General features: G+C 45.6%; 2 protein-coding genes across 2 annotated transcripts; both read left to right on the forward strand.

Annotated features, from left to right (window-relative positions):
• The first annotated feature begins 4,336 nt into the window (after nt 1–4,336).
• On the forward strand, nt 4,337–8,317 carry LOC119352725 (probable apyrase 3). Its single transcript, XM_037619307.1, has 9 exons — nt 4,337–4,641; nt 4,747–4,875; nt 4,998–5,054; nt 5,191–5,283; nt 5,384–5,580; nt 6,957–7,048; nt 7,149–7,363; nt 7,454–7,643; nt 7,780–8,317. Exons 1-9 carry the CDS (start codon nt 4,402–4,404, stop codon nt 7,908–7,910), a joined length of 1,344 nt encoding a protein of 447 aa, XP_037475204.1. The 5' UTR covers nt 4,337–4,401; the 3' UTR covers nt 7,911–8,317.
• Nucleotides 8,318–12,169: 3,852 nt separating this feature from the next.
• On the forward strand, nt 12,170–13,699 carry LOC119352724. The gene has a single exon (XM_037619306.1). It carries the CDS (start codon nt 12,170–12,172, stop codon nt 13,658–13,660), a length of 1,491 nt encoding a protein of 496 aa, XP_037475203.1. The 3' UTR covers nt 13,661–13,699.
• The last annotated feature ends 2,926 nt before the right edge of the window (nt 13,700–16,625 follow it).

Raw genomic sequence — 16,625 nt, forward strand, 5'->3', positions numbered from 1 at the left:
CCCCTCCCCCTCCTCCCCTTCCGCCGCCGTCGGCCTGGGCCACCGGGCCTTACCCGCGTGGTGCCGGCGGCGGCGGCCCCGGCCTTTCCCCCTCGCATGGCACCTCGGCTCGGGCGGACGGCGGCCGACGGGGGTGCTCCTCGGCGACAATGGATCCCGTGGCGGCGCGGCTCCCTGGGCGGCGCCGTGCTGGGTGGCGTGCGGGCGGTGGCGCGGCCACTTGGCGGCGGGGCGACGCGGTGGCTAGCGGCGGGCCTTTCCGGCCCAGATCTGGGCCCTTTTGGGCTCGATCTGGGTCTGGGCGGGCATGGCCTGGTCTGCTTGCGGCGTCTCCGGCGGGTCGGGGGCGTGACTCGTGCTGGGGGTGGTAGCGACGGTGGCTCGCGTTCTGCAGCGCGGCGACGGGGGCTTCGCGAGCCCGTTTCGGGCTCGGCTGGGCCGGGGGTGGCCCGGTTTGTCCCTGTGCTGCGTCCGGCCGGATCCCGCCGGGGGCGGTGGAGGATGTCCCCTCCCGCGAGGCTGCTGATGTTGCTGCTCCTGGTTCCCGGTTGCGTCGTCTTGTTTCCGTCGGTCCCGTTTCGTTTGCCATGGTGAGACGGCGATGGAGACTGCTCGACCGTGGTGGCGCAAGTTGGTGGGCGGTGTGTTTGGTGGCGCGCGATGGATCGTCTGGGGTCGTGGTTGGTTGGTGGTCGGGAGAAATCCTTGTCGACAGGGCCGGCACCGACGCAGTGACGCTCGTGGGCGCCGTCGTGCCTTCCTGAAGGGCGTCGGGCTTACCCCTTCCACCTCACCCCTCGCGTACCGGGGGAAACCCTAGGACATGTCCGGGCAACAGCGTCGTCATCGTCGCGATCCTTCTTGAGGGTGTTGTTTGGTATGCGGCGGTCCGGAGTGCTAGGAGCGTGGTGGTTATCCGGTGGGCGCGGCGGTTGCGGGTCCTCATCGTTTTCGTTGATCCGTCGTTGTTGGCATTCTTTTCTCTTCTTTTTATTTTTCTGTTTCTTTTAGGCTTGCTTGTGCTGAGGCCTCAGCATTTGTATCGTGTAGTCGTTGCTTTATAATATAAAGCGGGGGGCAACCCTTTTTTGGTATTACATGATAAAATTGGATTAAGAAACCGACGCCCGAATCTGATAGGCCATCGCCTTCCACGAAAAAATAAATTTAGCTAGCTTTTAGAAAGTTAAACCATTTATATTTCAAATTACCAGTGAACTCCGTACTCTTTCGGGTGGTGAGATTGTCCTTGCGCCGCAAAGCTTGTGAGGCCTTGGCTCTCTCCTTCAAGCAAGCCATGGCGAGGTGAAAACAAAGAAGAAATTAAAGGCCATGTGAGGGAACGAAAACATGAAGTTCTTCCACGCCATTGCCTTGCAGTATTTCCAGAAAAACATGATCCACTCCCATGATGTCAGTTGCGACTTCGTGGTCGCATATGCAGGCAAATCCGACAAGCTCCACATCTTCTGCGATGGCCTGCTGGGCCAATCGAGGACCACCGGCTAGAGCGTTGACCTGGCCACGCGGCAATCAATTTTTGAGACCTACACTCAATGTTTCATCAGCTCTTACCCGAGCAACTGGAGTTAATGAATTCCTTTGGTTGAGTTATGTTACAATACATCATACCAATTGGCTATCAAGACAACCTCATTTCTCGCGCCGTATGGTCACCGACCACACCACTTGGGCGTCTCCATGGAATCAGTGTCAGTGGCACTAGATTTACAAGTCTGACTTTAGGATTGTCGTGTGGCGACCATGCTTCTCCGATAACATCTGCACGAGCTCAACAATGGATGAAGGATTTCTCGGACCGCGAGATATCTAATTGATCTTTCGTCTTCGGTGACTGGGTCTTCTTGCGGGTCTAGCCATACATCCAAACATCTCCGGTGTGTCACGCCAATGCCAAGTTGGCCTTCCGCTATTTCAGCCCATGCCAAGTCTTGGCGCCCGTCATGAATCAAGTCTACCATTTGCAGCTGCCGGAGCACATGAATATCCATCCAGTGTTTCGTATCTCCCAATTATGCACCGGAGTGTCGTCATCATGTACCGTGCATCAGGAGTTGCCGCACCTGGAGGACAGGCACCTGCCACTACAAGCTTCGGAGTACACCCTGTAGCACCGCCAATGTAGTCGCCATCATACAAACATCGAAGACATATTGGTGTAGTGGCCAGGGCTCCCGCCGTCGCTAGAGAAATGGGAGAATGAACAGGAGCTCCGCACTCGCTTCCCTCATGCCGTGGCTTGGGGTCAAGCCTTGTTAAGGAGGTGGGAATGTCATGGGCTAGGGCAGACTATCCAGCCCATCAGGCTGTCCCAACACTCTAAGAGGACAAAGCAGCCGTCCACACTGATTTGAAGTCGCGGACTACTTAAACCCCTAGTGCACAAACATAGGAACTCACTCATAAGTTTATCAATTTTATTTTTTGAAGTCGAGTGAAATAGAGTCACTTTATTGCCGAGATTATATGATTGTGTTTTTTTAGACAATCTCGTGAAGCCTTTATCTAAAACTTCACAATGTTTGCATGGACTAAAGTAAGATCGCCCGAGTTGCCTAACCAAACATGGCTGTCAACACCGAGTGTAAGAGCATGCTTCGCTAAATTGCGAGCCTCGGTATGCGAGCTCCTAAACTCATGACTAAAAATGCAATATTAAAAAGATTAGAATGATCTATGATTTCCCGAATAATCGCACAATAAACTGCCGCACTTCTCTGCTTGATGTCGTCGCTGATAGTTTTTGCAATCTGAGGTAATACAAGTTCTCTGTTCATAGAGATCATCCGGTAAAGATAGCGCTTCCCGGACTGCGAGGGCTTCAAGTGTGGATCCGAAATTCCCAGAAAGGTGATCGTTGATGCTCCGATATAATTTCCCTGTGAATCCCTGCACACCGCAGAAACAACTCCTACCGATGCGTTCCTAGTTAGAGCAGCATCCACATTAATTTTCATCATATCCTCAGGTGTGCAATCCATCGGTTCTGTCTAGCCAGGGCCCCTCATCCTCTCCCGTGTGCTGGTTTTGCGAAAGCCTGTAGATCAGCTATGAAAGAAATGATAAAAAGCATTTGTCGCAAAAGGCATCTGAATATGTGTTACATGGGAGAATTGTCGCAAGCAGGGCTTGTTCGGGCCTAGAGTTCTGTTGGCCCGTTTAAGAAAATCAGGTCAGGCCTGGTCCCCTAAAAAGTACTGTGCCTGTTGCGCATGGCCTCAGAAGCCCCACGACCTTCCTACTCGCGGGCCAGAGCTCCCACAAAGGGATGTTGCTTCCTCCGTATGTTTGGCCGGCAGTCTCTCTACCTCTAGGAGGTGTGCCTATCTATCTCCCCTTCATTTCATCTCACTGCGCGGTACTTCAAGCACCGTAAGCCGGCCACTAGCAAGATTGGATCTGGGTCAACAATCTTTTGATTCTTCGAATCAGACAAAAGCAGAGAGACTAACTTTCTAAATGCAGGAGTAGCAACTCCCAAGCCGTCCACATCGCATCACACCACATGTGCAGGGGCACCATTTGCAGGATAGCAGTAGTTTTATACTATAATACATAACATAATTGTACGTACGTGCATCCCACTGACAGCGTGCTGTCAAGTGGACATAACAATAAGAGAGAAAGATTTGGTGGATAAGAGAGCATACGAGCGAGGCCTTTTGGCTCTCGGGCTTCACGGGCATAAACTTTTCAAAAATCCAATAATCAACTTTGAAAGTTGCAACAAATCTGAAAATAAATGCATAAGTACTTACCATACTAGATGTGACTAAAATTTCGTTACGAAATACATTTTGATGTGGGCTGTACAGAAAAACAAAATCATGCACTTTTATAGTGAATAGTATACAAGATTTTGTTATTTTTGTGTAGCTTGCACAAAAATATATTTTTCCATCAAACATTATAGACAAGTAGTTCAACTCTATAGGCATATGTGTACTTTTTTCAGAATTTTTTTAAGCCTAAATTTTGATTTTGAATTTTTCAAATTTCGGGCTCCATGGAGCTCGAGCTCGGTTAGCAATTCTCAAACACAGTAAGTCAGTAATACTAGTACTCTTCACAGTATAGCTCTACTCCTAACATAGTGGTGCATATCTCTTGTGATATCATTCATAAGCGAGGGAGGAAGATACTGGCAGTCGAGAAGAGATCGCGCACGGCCAAGTGGCGCCCCACCAGAATATTTGCACATGGAGCGTGTTACGCATGGATTGAAAACTGCTTAACTAATGAAATGCTGCCTCCCCTAGATCTCTCCCATACCCTTCCCTTTTTAAATACCCCCCCAACTCACGAGTACACCACTTGAGCTTGAGTAGCAGCAGTTGCACCAGCTAGCTACCTAGCTACGGGTACAGCAGCTCAGTCGCGATGGCTCACATCCTGGGCATCCACTCACTTGTCCTCCTCCTCCTCCTGGCCTCTTCGTCGGCGTCTAATGACATCGTGCTTGGCCGGAAGGCCGGCGCGGCTGTGGAGGCACGGCCAGCACCGGGGAAGTACGCGGTGATCATGGATGCCGGCAGCACTGGCACCCGCGTCCACGTCTTCAGGTTCGACAAGAGGATGGAGCTCGTCGACGTTGGCGACGACATTGAGGTCTTCGCCACGGTATGTATACATTACGCACAATTGCACATCCAGTCAGCCGTTCATGTGTTCATCTACACTACTATGTTCTTGTTGCCTTAATTATCCCGTAATTTGTTGGCGCAGGTGAATCCGGGACTGAGCTCGTACGCCGGACGGCCACAGGACGCTGCCAACTCCATCATGCCTCTGCTTGAGAAGGCCAACACCGCTGTGCCTCGGTCACTCATGAGGAGAACACCCATTAAACTTGGGGTGCGTCCGTCCATTCAATTCCATGTTTAACTTAAGACAATGCTAATATGTGAAGTAAAAAATCAGAGGGAGTACTTGAATTGTTTTCTCCTCTGGGCCAACAAAATTGAAATAATGTGCAGGCGACCGCTGGACTCAGACTCATAGGAGACGAGCACGCGGAGCAAATTCTTGAAGCGGTAAATAATTATTTTGATCACTTAATTAGAGGCTAACTGTATATTTTGATTATTTTTCCTAGTCTCGTTTTAACAGCTGTCAAAATCTAAAATGGACTTGCTAAAATCTAAAACATAACCGATTCCTAAAATACAGGTCAGGAGTGTTGTCCACACCAAGAGCAAGTTTCAGTATAATCCTAGTTGGATCAATGTGCTCGAGGGATCTCAGGAAGGATCTTACTTATGGGTATATACTACTGTACATAGTATTACATTCAGTACTCTGTATTAATTCACACAAATTAATAGCATATGCTAGAAAAATAAATAAATGTTGCAAATTGTAGGTTGCTCTAAACTATCTGTTGGATAAATTGGGAGGAGAGTACGCCAATACAGTAGGTGTGATTGACCTTGGAGGCGGGTCCGTGCAAATGGCTTATGCCATTTCTGCAGATGCTGCTGCTGCCGCTCCTGTGGTTAAGGATCCGTATGTTACCAAAGAGTATCTCAAAGGAAGAGATTACAATGTCTATGCTCACAGGTTAGTCGTTGGATGCTCAGAATATCCTTGGTTATTTTATTTACATCGAGATTAAATGTTACAAGGCCCTATGGTAGCTCCCCAAATTAATTGATGCCTTGATCAATGGTGAATTTTTAATTAAAAAGGGTTGCAGGCACTCAGTTTAAAAACAATATATGTGTGATAAATACTAGTGGGGCAAGCGGCATGTGAGGAATATACAAAGTCAACCTTTCATTTGATCCAGAAGATCTGGAATCAAACAAGATTGATCGTCCTTACAGTATATTTGGTTGGGAAATCTAAATACAAGATAGATCCTGATTTTAAGTAGATATCTATTTTAGAATAGAGAGGTGCAAAAATGTGTTGCAGGCACTCAGTTTAAAAACAATAGATGTTTGATAAATACTAGTGGGGCAAACGGCATGAGAAGAATATACAAAGTTAAACTTTCATTTGATCCATAAGATCTGGAATCAAAAAAAGATCTGGAATCAAACAAGATTGATCATCCTTATATTTGGTTGGGAAATCTAAATACAAGATAGATCCTCATTTTAAGCAGATATCTTTTTTTTAAATAGAGAGGTGTAAAAATGTGTAGAACCAACTATTACTCCTTTTGCAGGAATATGTAAAACCAGTTATAGGTGTATTAAATCACTAATAATGATAGATAGTGAGTACAGATAGTGCAAAACCAGAATCAGAACTAATAACATGTACTCCATCTTTCCCAAAATGGGTGACTCAACTTTGCATAACTTTAAAATCAGTGCAAAGCTGAGTCACTTATTTTGGGACGGAGAGAGTATTATGCATACTCATTTAAAGGAAAATATATATTATGCATACCAGTGGAAGATGTGTGGTATATTATAAAGTTCCACACCAAAGCAAAATGGTTTCGGAGTAGGGGTTGACGGTCTTGCACCTATGCAAGGCATATAGGCTAATGCAATAAACAGAAAAGTTTTAGAATTCTCTCGGGCTAGAATAGAAAAAAACCAGGAAATAGACTATTTCAATTATGTTATGTCGACCAATAAAATATAGTACAATTCAAATTAGAAAAAAAATTGTGAAAAATTGTGAAGCTAATGAAAATATAAAACAAATGACTGGATGCAGTTAAAAGCTAGCCAGAAGCTCTATGTAGCCACGCAAGTAAGAATGATCCAAAAAAACAATGTTTTCATTAATGTTCATACTTTTTTCATAAACTTATGTCAAACACTATAAACTTTGAGTTATGAAAAATCTAATATGCACTATAATTTGACATAGAGGGAGTACTTTGCTTGCATTATTTGACTACTTGAATTTACGCTACTAGATTCATCAATAACTTATTTGTGCTAATGGAAAATTTAATGGTGTTTCCATTTCAGCTACTTGCACTACGGCGCAATGGCTGCTCGAGGAGAGATTTTCAAGGCAAAGAATGGACCATTCAGCTACTGCATGCTGCGTGGATTCATTGGTAATTTAAATTACACATGCATGAACACCTTCCTACTTTGGTTGAGTAAGTTCGTAATCAAGGATAGCTCCATCTGATATATAAATATTTATCTTTGAAGGTAAATACACCTACAACGGAGATAAGTACGACGCCATTGCATCGCCAACAGGAGCAGCATATGACAAGTGCAAAAATGATGTGACCAAGGCACTAAAGTTGAGTGCACCCTGTGAAGCGAAGAACTGCACCTTCAATGGCGTGTGGAACGGCAGCGGCGGTGCTGGCCAGGCTGACCTCTATGCCGCCTCCAGTTTCTACTACATGGCATCAAGGGTGAGCCACTGGCTAATTTAATTTCAAAACATCTTTGTGAGAATAACTAATAAACTGTTGTATTTGTGTCTCTCTTTTTGGCTGAGACAGGTTGGATTAATCGACGGTGAGGCTACCAGTGGGAAGACCACCCCTGCAGCATACAGGGCCGCTGCCGAGAAGATTTGCACGCTGAGCCTGGAGGAAGCAAAGGTGGCCTACCCAAAGGCCCGAGCCACCGACGTGCCCTACCTTTGCATGGACCTCGTCTACCAGTACTCCTTGCTTGTGGATGGGTTCGGTAAGTAGCTACATATAGTAGTCTTCAGTCTTTGCCGGTGATGGATTTTTAGTGCGTGGTTGCTAGTGTTTTCTGGCAATGTGATGATAACCAGTTAGACCTGGTTTAGCTGATATGAATCATATGGTGAGTGCAGGTTTGGAGCCAACCAAGGAGATCACAGTGGTGGAGAAGGTGAAGCACGGAGAATACTTCATCGAAGCCAAGTGGCCCCTTGGAGAAGCTATAGAGGCTGTGTCACCCACCAAGCGGCTCCATGACGCATGATTATATTGCTAGTACCTCGCAATAAGGTGCCCATGCCCACACAATAAGATGAATGCATGGACGCCATCCCCAATTCTAGTTTATTTTTACTTATTCTTTTCCTTTGAGACATATTGAGTAAACGGGATAGACATTCACACAGTACACTCATATAATGTTTACCCAAAACTAGAGTCATGATGATTGATGAAGTCACCATAAACATCTCGTTGTCAATAGAAATGCTGCCTACACTGGAAAAATGACCAGCTATATAGGACATACATGTGGTCTTAGATAGGGATTTGGCCTAGTGGACCGGTACCACAACCACTCTCCTAATTCCTAGCCAACCAGCCAATGGTTGCTTATCGTTTTATATCATCCATGGATCAACACTGTTTTATGTGATAATATCTGTGACTGGACTCCCCGTGATTCAGTTTGTTGTTTCTAAAACGTGAGATACAAATACAACATAAGCAGAACTCCTTTAGCCAGGTTCAGAGAATTTCAGGTCCTTGTCCGCCAAAATGGTAAAAGGAAAATACACATTTATTTCTTAAACTACTCGGAATATTGTCAAGAAAATGGTAAAACGTGAGTTATAAACTAATAGGAATGAAGAACATATGTGTATTGCCAAAAATATGTTGCTATGTTTTGAACCTTTATCTTAAAAAAACATCAGATGTACAATCATTGTCATCTTCACACGCCTCATGCCCACGTCCTGGCTCTGCTCCTGCCACGGCCTCCCGCGCCCTCTGCCTTGCACGACGGGTACATCACGCCATAACCTCAACGGACAGGCCACTAAGGGCATTTACCAACGAAGGGGCTATGCTTCCACCATGGCTTTTGAACGCCAGACGGACCACACCACCTTCAACAAGGCAGCAGCGACGCGCCTCGTGCCGGATCCAAGTGCCATTTGTACGGACGCTATAGATTTCCGCCTGATCGAGTCTGACCGCTGTATGGCATTCTCCTTACGGGTGCGGGTGGAGCATAACTCGTACGACCATCTCCTCCTCGGGCCTGCTTGGGATGAGCTCCTAGTCCATAGGTATGGTGACCGAGGACTCTGATCTGTGGCCCACCATGTCGGAGAAGGTCGTAGATCGCTAGATGAAAGCTTGGGGCAGAGTGTAGTATAGTGGCTAGGGTTTGGTCCGGAGAACGGATGAGAACGAATATATGTAAAGTTGGGGTGCGCCAACATGGGCCGGAACCGACGTGGCGGACGTGTTCGGGCGTACCTGGATATGAGGGTGCCGGTCAACCCGGACATTTGATACTGGTATGAGGGGTCCGTCTGGTCAGATTTCTTTTTTTTACCAGGCTGTCCGCCCAGACGTATATAGAAAGGGTTTGGCAAACCGACTGTAAATGCTCTGACCCGACAATGCAGCCGCCATCGGCAGATGACGATTTCAAGGAGCAGACCAAGAAGTTTCCCAATCGATGACCCAACAATGCAGCCGCTGACAATGGACGATGAATCAACGGTGGAGAGGAGACTGCCAATGGCATATGAAGACTTCAAGTGTGTTTGCCTTGCCCATGAGGTAGAGCAGATTGAGGTTGGACACGAAGAACTAATTAAGTTAAGCAGGCGTGCTAAGGCGTCGAGCACTTCAATTAGTTCGTTTATTCTAACCCCGTGTGTTATATTAAACTTCAATTAGTTTTGCACTGGAAGCCCACGTTATAAACCAGTAACCTGCATAACTAGGATCTCAATTTTCTTAGCTATTACAGATCTCAAATATTTTTATCAACAAAGAATGGACTTTTATTAGTTTAAAATGAAGCATCAAGGGGATACAAACATAATAAACATGCCATCCAATGGCAAAATCATATAAGATCAAAGCTATGTGTAGGTGAGGAAAGAAAACCCAAAGCACTCAGATATGCGATCGGTAAACTACAACAATGACCATATCCGCATCTATCTACTCATGACAATAGATAGAGGTTCTTCAACAACAATGCCTTCAAGGAAAGGAATGCCGCTCAAGCATCATTGTTACCGGATCCAACAACCCACCTGCTCTTCTTAGATACCGTGAACTAAATGTACTACAGATATTCGTAAGAAGAAAGAGGCAAATGCATCATCATCAAGGAGGATGGAGCTCAGCTATATGATTAGATTAAAAAGTCAGCTCGTTTGGATACGAGAAGCTCAATACTTTTTTGCAAAATCTCGCAAATCAAAACAGGCGTTAGTTAAATTATAGAGGAATCAATTTTGAAGACTCGGGGTCCGGGAGCACCATGGCGTCGCACTGCATCTGCCGGGCACAGTTACAGTCGGTCTAACTAGGCCCATCCCCTCCCCTCCCTCCCTCCCGTTGTGCCCCTACTTGAAGTCGGCAACCACCATCGCTTTGTACGAGGCGTGGCGGCGATGCTACGTGCTGAGTGGCGCGTGGCTTGACACCGGCTGTCGCTATTGGTGTGTTTGGGGAAGAAGATTCGGGATGAACTAATCATCATTTGTAGGGGACTGAGCATTGGGCCGCACATGAAAACAGAAACGGTATGGCTTTTGTTAACTCTCTGCTGGGCTAGGTCCCACACGTCAAAGGCACAACATGTTGGTCCAAAATTTCTCTCAGCCAATTAAAAAATAATCGCTCAGCCAAGAAAATGGACAACTCTGGCTCTAGTTTTTCTATGCACAACTTTACATCTTTTGGGGTCATCATCGTCAGTCCGACGAAGAAGATCAACTCACTCATAAGTTACGCGGAGTCATTTTGAGCTGACAAGATTTTGAACTGATCCTTGCAAACATGGCTAAGGGACCTGTTAACGAACCTCGAATATAGCATAAAGTCACACATACATCTCCGCACCTTCTGGTTTTCGGACTGCATCCATCGGCTCAAATCTTCACTTGCTCCGGCAGGATTACATGAACGCATGGCGGGACGTGCTGTAGTTGTTGCAAAGGACGTGTGTCCTTTTTAAAGTCTTTATGAAACAACCTGAAAAACTTACAGTATAAGATTTTAGTAAAAAGATATACAGGCACAATGATAAATTTATATGTTTTCAAAATGATTAAATTAACATTTTGACCAGGAAAAAATGCCAATGCCAAAATAAAAGGCATGATGGGATGCACGAGATTCTGTCTATGAGCAAAAAAAAAAAAATGTACCCTACCTCAGATCAAACCGCACATGTTTATGTATGGGGTTCTTGGAATTTGACTTTGCAAATTCTGAAGCTCAGCAACTTCAGTCTTCACATTTGTTTCCAGGAAGTAGCTCACTTTTGCTAAGATGGACGCCTGCACAAGGAGGTTGCAAGAGCTCTCTGGTGCCACCAGCGAGGTGCTGCACTGGCTGGACGCGTAGCACCCCGGTTACAACACGCAACTCCTCCATCACTAGCTTCTCTGCAAGAATTTGGGCCAAAATTCTCAGTCAGTAAATTTCAGAATGCCTGATGCTTTTGGTCATTTCTCTCATCGTAATCATTACAGGGAGCAAATATACAGGGCGACAAAAAGAGTTCCATATACGCAAACAAGTCATTACTATTTTCCTATTTCCATTTTCGCTATTTTGGGGGTCAACATGAGGTCAAGCCTGAACCCTGTAGAATGCATAAGATGTGACAGTCTCCGATAAATACTGAACTAGCACAGAGGAGTAAGCCTGAACCCTGTAGACTGAATGGGTTATGAAGAAACCAACCAAAGGAGTAAATATGTTAAATACATGTTCACTGCATGATTTCTTAAGCATGGAGTTGTGATTGCCATCATCACTGACCAAAATAAAAGGGCACACAAGAGTTGCGCTCTGCTTTCCTCCACTGAAGTTCATCTGCAAAAGCCCAGTCAGTTTCCACGGTCAAACTATGCTAGAGTAGAGTGCACATATACTGGATATGCCGTGTAAAATGTAAAACGAGTCCGATGAAAGACAAACGCCAAAAATTAACTTAAACATACATGTTCATATGTGAAAATTAAAGATATGTTTACATGTTTCATGGACAGTTGCGGATATAACTGTAGAAAGTTTCCAAGGTTAGGCAATAATTAATCTGGACCTACTTACTGTGGATATTATAAATATATGTCAACTGTTTCATGCTGCTTGGATAGTTGGCATGTCCTTGTCACATGTCAGCCACCCTTGTCTGAATCAAACTCCGGAGACTTTTCTATTTTGCCAAGAATCTCTGCAAGATTTGGCAGAGGCCAGCCTAGTTAAATTTGTCTAGACAGAACGACCTCATCAATCCCAGCCATGGAGGCTGCCATGTCTGCAGTTGCAGGTGAACTCCTAAGCCGGTTCATCTCCTTCCTGATCAACAAGTACCACTACTCCAGCCATACACAATCAGAGAAGGCAGTGGAGAGGTTGCAACATCTTCTGATGAGAGCTTGCACCATCGTCGAGGAGGCGGACACACGATACATAACCAACTCTGGGATGATGATGCAGCTCAAGATGCTCTCAGAGGCCATGTACAGAGGATACAGCGTGATGGATGCCTTGAGGTACCAAACCCTCCAGGGCAGTGCAGGCTTCGACGAGGTTAGCACTAACGACACATCTAGCAGCAGCTTGCATTTCACCATTCCTTTCAAGCGTTCTCGAACAATAACTCAGAAAGATGGCAAGGCCATGCGCCATGAGCCATATGGTGCCTTGGAAAGATTAGAAGTTGCTCTAGCTAATATGGCAGAATTTGTTGTGCTTCTGGGTGGATGCCAGCGCATGTCTCGCAGGCCATACGACCTTTATCTTTACACCGACAACTTCATGTTTGGCCGACACACTGAAAAACAATATCTTTTGAGCTTCTTGTTGCAGCAAAACCCTCCTGGTGATGCACCGCTTGTTCTTCCGATCATAGGTGGTGCCAAAGTTGGGAAGAAAACTTTGGTTGCTCATGCATGTGGCGACGCAAGGGTTCGTTCACGCTTTTCTTCCGTTTTGCACTTGAATGGAGACAACCTATTGAGAATACTTGACCATGGAAATACCATGTTTGGGTTGACGATGTTGGTTGTTATTGAGTTTGCTTCTGATGTCTGCGATGCTGACTGGAAAAAGTTTCAATCATTTTTCATAAGAATGGACAGAGGGAGTAAGATCATAATCATAAGTAAGCTTAAAATATTAGCCCGGTTTGGATCAGTGAAACCAATTTTTCTTAAGGTTCTATCTTATGATGAGATGAGGTACCTTTTCAAGGCAATGGCATTCGGGAGTGTAGACCCCAAAGAACATCCACAGCTAGTACAAATAGCAGATGAATTTGTCAAGGTGGTGCATGATGTGCGAGGTTCACTCGTCGAAATAAATGTGTTTGCGGATGTGCTGAGAAGGAACCTCAATGTTCAATTTTGGCGTTGCATATTGAACAAGGGGGTAAGATACTTTAGAAGGAACCTCTCCATATATGGTGTGCACCCTGGCATTCTTATAGAACAAGGCCATCTAGTGGACATTTCTGACTTTGCTCTGCATCCACTTAGCATGACATTAGGGGAACCGCCACTTAATGTTTCAATCAAGGTGGAACCACCAAGTGTTATATTGGGGGAACTTCTAGCAAATCCTAGCGTGAGACCGGAAGGAGACTTCACCTTAATTGCATGGAAATCAAGGATAGCGCCTCATAAATCATTCACTCATTATGTTACAAGTCATGCTCCAGAAACATATGAAGGTGCCAAGTTGGAAGGTAGTGCCTTGCCAAGGAGGAAGCGACGAGGAGTGCCAATCTAATTTTGTTTCAGAACTCTGTGTAATGTAACTCTTGTTGTATTTCCGACACATGACAAACGGTTGTGTTTATCATTGAACTAAGTGTAACAATTACTGCACAATAGAATTGTATGTTTTATCATATCCAACAAACCAGCACCTTCTCTTCTTAGATAACAATTACTGCATCTAAAGTGGCAGTACCTACTGGGCTATTCTCAGTAAGGTGGCTTACAGTTAAAGATGGCTTCCAGTTAAAGATTGGCTTACAGTTAAAGAGTAGCTTAAGTCTGCTGGGCGACAGCACCCTTCCCAGGCCAGTACCTCCCATAAAAGCAGTAATTTTCTAACAGAATTTGGGAAACTGAAACAATACAAATTACTGAGGCGATTTCGAAGAACGTTGCCGTCGGCGAGGCTAGTGCACCAGCCCTTAATTCAACACCATTTCTCACTCAACCTGTGGTTTCTTATGAATACTAAAGACACACATAACGCCCGTTGACATCCTAGCTAGGAGCAATGTTTCAGTGACCAAATTATACTGTACATTTGTGCAGTTTTTTATTGCAATGATTTGTGATAAAAAAAGATATCAAAATTACATAAATTCAGCTCTGAAGGTTTGGGCTGTGGGCAAATGTATCCCTATATATATTAGTTGAGTTCACTATTCTACTCAAAGGTAAGCACTAACCACTCTTATTATATATTCTGCTCAACTTGGTCCTAAACAGCTGGTAAATTCCTTTTTAGCTAGCCTTCCCCAAAGATCATGGGAATCATGGTCGTGGACACGTGGCTAATTGCCTTGTTTTCTCTTTGCATATTTGATCATGTGAATATCATTCTGTGTACTGTTTTTATCCAGCTGATGGTTGACTGAAATACAGATGAAACACATATTACCCAGAAATTGAGTTTTTAAACCAACATACATGAATTTGAGTTGATTACAGCCATAGCAAACAGTGTGGAACCGGAACTGTTTTGCCAAGACCTTTGGATCGACAGTGTCAATTGAAGTCCAGAGCAGCTTCCAGCCAAAATGATGGAGCTAGACATCATCACAAAGAGTGGTAAACATGTTAGAACAGATGGAGCAGTTGCACAATTGATCGAGCAGGTTGTGAACGTAAGCAGATGATGATTGAGAGCTGTGTGCGAAGTACTATCGTGGGCATGTCAGCGAGCTCCTTTTTAACCAACACATAACGAATCCCTGGTGTGGCAGGTGCACTGGTGCAGAAACAAAACCATGATGCATGTGATGTTTACATGTCAACTAGCACAGAGCTATCAAAGCGTATCCCCCAATTGTGTTATTGGATTACACAGAGTTTCTTTTACTTGGGAACAATGTGACCATTATCTAATAAGTCAACAAAATCACGGGAATTTTAGAAACAATTGATTGTGATGGCTATATCAATCACAGTCATCATCTGCTTACGCTCACACCTTCTCCATTGTGCAACTCATCTAACCTGTTTACCACTATTTGTTTTCTGTTTTTACGTACTAATGGCTAGCACTATCTTCCCAGAAGTTGGTGGCGGTTGTTGGCCCAGCCCAATCTTTCTGCCGGCCGCCGGAATGAGCTCGTGGCAGAACCTCGGTGTCGGAGTAATTGAGGAGGAGGAGCAATGTGTCTGAGATTTGGTCTGGGAGGCTTTCTCCCTTTTCGCTACTCTCTACTGAGAGTGTTTCATTGATTTCATACTAAGTACGGAGTAATAGAATACTACCTATCTTCTCTAGACAAAACCACTTCATGATATCACCATGGAGTGGTTGGAACAGTGATCGAAGACCACTATTCCCTACATGCCGCATGGGTCATGATTGTGGCACAGCCCTGCGGTGTGGGCCGCCCCATGTGTAGTCAACACATGGGGGCCCACCCCACATGCGGCGCATGTGGGGCTTGACGCGAGCTTCCTTCTCAAGAACCTCCTTCTCGGGATAGCCCTTCCGGGAGACTGGGTCCAACATTCTCCCCCTCAACCTTATCTCTGGGGTTGGATATCGACGATCCCGATCTTGTCGCGCAGTTCTTGGAGCCGATCGCGGCCAAGAACCTTTGTCAGGATGTCGGTCTTCTCCTCACCAGTTCTGATGAACTCCACAATGACCTTGCCCTTCTCGACGTAGTCACGTATGAGGTGATAGTGGAGATCGATGTGCTTGTTGCGGTCGTGGAGCACTGGATACTTGCAGAGTAAAATTGCTGACTTGTTGTCGACGAAGATGAGCGCAGGGGCGGTGTCATGGTTCAGCATCTCACGGAGAAGGCGAGCAAGCCAGATGCCTTGACAAGCCGTTGTAGCTGCCGTGATGTACTTCGCCTCACACGAAGATGCGGAGACAACCCTCTACCTTATAGATTGGCAGCTGACGGGGCTACCCCCGAGAAGAAACAACATGCCTGAGGTGCACTTCTGGGAGTCCACGTCACCAGCATGGTCGGAGTTGCTATATCCGATCAAGCTCTCGCCGACGCCACGACACACGTCCATGTGTGAGCGTACCCGTGATGTACCGAAGTAGGTGCTTGATGGCAGCGAGGTGATCACTGCTTTCTGGCTGATCTTTGTTGCTCTTACTTGGACACTATGGACCACGGGAAATAAGATGGTGATCGAGAGGGTCTTTCTACAACGTGCCTCTAGCTTTTTCTTGAAATTTCTTTGCGTTCTTGTAGCACTGACCCTGCTAGCTAGGCAACGGGATCAGGTGCGCCTAGAACGGATGCTGGATGCGCTGCAGGCCTCGGTCGCGTGGACTTGTTTCGCCAGCGTCCACTTGATAGGATGACCCATTGGTGATCTTGTTTATGCTTTCTCTTATGTTTTCTGGGCGTGCTTGTGACGTGGCTGCACCAGACTATCTATATCTGTATGTTGCAACTCGATGTTAGAACAGTTGGTTGCTTCATTTATAAAGCAGGATGAAAGTTTGTTATGAGAAACCATCTAAAATAGAC

This window comes from Triticum dicoccoides, chromosome 2A (genome assembly GCF_002162155.2).
Source record: "Triticum dicoccoides isolate Atlit2015 ecotype Zavitan chromosome 2A, WEW_v2.0, whole genome shotgun sequence".
Lineage (NCBI taxonomy): Eukaryota > Viridiplantae > Streptophyta > Magnoliopsida > Poales > Poaceae > Triticum > Triticum dicoccoides.

Excerpts from the sequence above, each read along its gene's own strand:
- LOC119352725 (XM_037619307.1), top strand. The coding sequence starts at position 4,402 with ATGGCTCACATCCTGGGCATCCACTCACTTGTCCTCCTCCTCCTCCTG. Across the intron at positions 7,364-7,453 it reads TCTACTACATGGCATCAAGG|GTTGGATTAATCGACGGTGA; the intron begins GTGAGCCACTGG and ends TGGCTGAGACAG. Across the intron at positions 7,644-7,779 it reads CTTGCTTGTGGATGGGTTCG|GTTTGGAGCCAACCAAGGAG; the intron begins GTAAGTAGCTAC and ends TGGTGAGTGCAG.
- LOC119352724 (XM_037619306.1), top strand. The coding sequence starts at position 12,170 with ATGGAGGCTGCCATGTCTGCAGTTGCAGGTGAACTCCTAAGCCGGTTC.